The 1,229-nt window shown below is 34.3% G+C and overlaps 1 protein-coding gene across 1 annotated transcript; it reads left to right on the top strand.

The window, feature by feature from the left end:
* The first annotated feature begins 193 nt into the window (after nucleotides 1-193).
* On the top strand, nucleotides 194-978 carry Tsp_08987 (conserved hypothetical protein). The gene is given in 4 exon segments (XM_003382089.1): nucleotides 194-220; nucleotides 302-365; nucleotides 602-672; nucleotides 685-978. The coding sequence occupies 4 exon segments, from the start codon at nucleotides 194-196 to the stop codon at nucleotides 976-978; spliced, it is 456 nt and encodes a 151-aa protein (XP_003382137.1).
* Nucleotides 979-1,229: the final 251 nt, after the last annotated feature.

Below are 1,229 nucleotides of genomic sequence, written 5' to 3' on the forward strand. Positions count from 1 at the left end.
CCTGTGGTGGATTCCCATTTTAACACATAGGGAAAGTCAACAAGTGATAAATTGTCCACAGCTGCAGTTTGAATTAAAACCAGAACAAGCAACTGCTAACTTTTGTTAGCATCGAAATACTTTTCTGATTTTGCTTTGCCGTTCTCTGAAAATGTTTCTCGTTTGCAAACGAATTTTATCTTTAATCTTTCCAATGTTTCGTTTGCTCCTGTTCACCAGAGTTATTGTTTTCCTTCGTATATTTTATTTAAATAAAAAATTAAAAATCTAAAATATTATTTACAAATCAAAAAAAATTTAGTTTTATATGTTTGGTGTAAATTGTAAACTTTCTATTTTTACAACTGAACGAAACCGACTAGTGCGTTGGTGAAAACTTAAATTGCCATCTATTTTCATTTCCATTTGCAACCTTTCAATGTATATATTTCAATGATAACGAAATATTGAAACTTTCCGCATCAAAAGCAGCGTTTATGATGTAGCTGATCTGTTTGATGTTGCATTTCAAATTACATTTGAAGTTGGTTATAAGTGAGCATGGAATTTGGCAAGAATTTCCATGCACTTATCCATTATTTTATCGTTTAATTAACTACAGGGAATTTTTTTCGGCCAAAATCTTATGCACTTATTCAATGTACGCGACTGCCGCTATGGAATGTACATAATGTAAATATTAAGACAAATAACCACTGGGAAGGTTGGCATAATCGGCTCAACAGAAAAGCGGCTAAAAGTCATAACGGGTTTTATGAACTGCTTGAGCTCCTGATAGCGGAACAGGGTGTGATGGACACCCTGATTAAGCAAGTGCTATCAGGAAACGTGACCGTTGGTGACTTAAGACGGGTAAACAGGGATTATGCTCAAAAGCAACGACGGGTTGCACAATATACGGGTGAATACACCAACGGTAGACGTACGCTGGAGCAGTTCCTAGCAGCTTTAATGTATTTAACGCCGGAGCCGATTTAGTGCCGCCTTCCAAGTGGTGGCTTGTATTATATTTTTATTCTATTTTGTTGTGTTGTATTGTACTATATTATATTTGTATTGTATTGTATTGTATTATACTCGTATTTTATTTCATTGTATTGTATTATTCTTTTTCGTCGTTTCTACTTTGTTAACATTGTTCACTGTTATGTTGTTTATTGTTGTTGTTGTTGACTGTTCTTTACTGTTGTTGTTGCTACTCTTGACGAGTGAAAAATCCAAAATCACTA

The sequence above is a fragment of the Trichinella spiralis genome (genome assembly GCF_000181795.1).
Source record: "Trichinella spiralis strain ISS 195 chromosome Unknown Scfld1, whole genome shotgun sequence".
Taxonomy (NCBI): Eukaryota; Metazoa; Nematoda; class Enoplea; order Trichinellida; family Trichinellidae; genus Trichinella; species Trichinella spiralis.

Coding starts and splice junctions, on each gene's coding strand:
- Tsp_08987 (XM_003382089.1), top strand. CDS start 194: ATGTTTCGTTTGCTCCTGTTCACCAGA. Junction 221..301: donor GTTTGCTCCTGTTCACCAGA/GTTATTGTTTTC, acceptor AAAAAAATTTAG/TTTTATATGTTTGGTGTAAA. Junction 366..601: donor TGAACGAAACCGACTAGTGC/GTTGGTGAAAAC, acceptor AATTAACTACAG/GGAATTTTTTTCGGCCAAAA.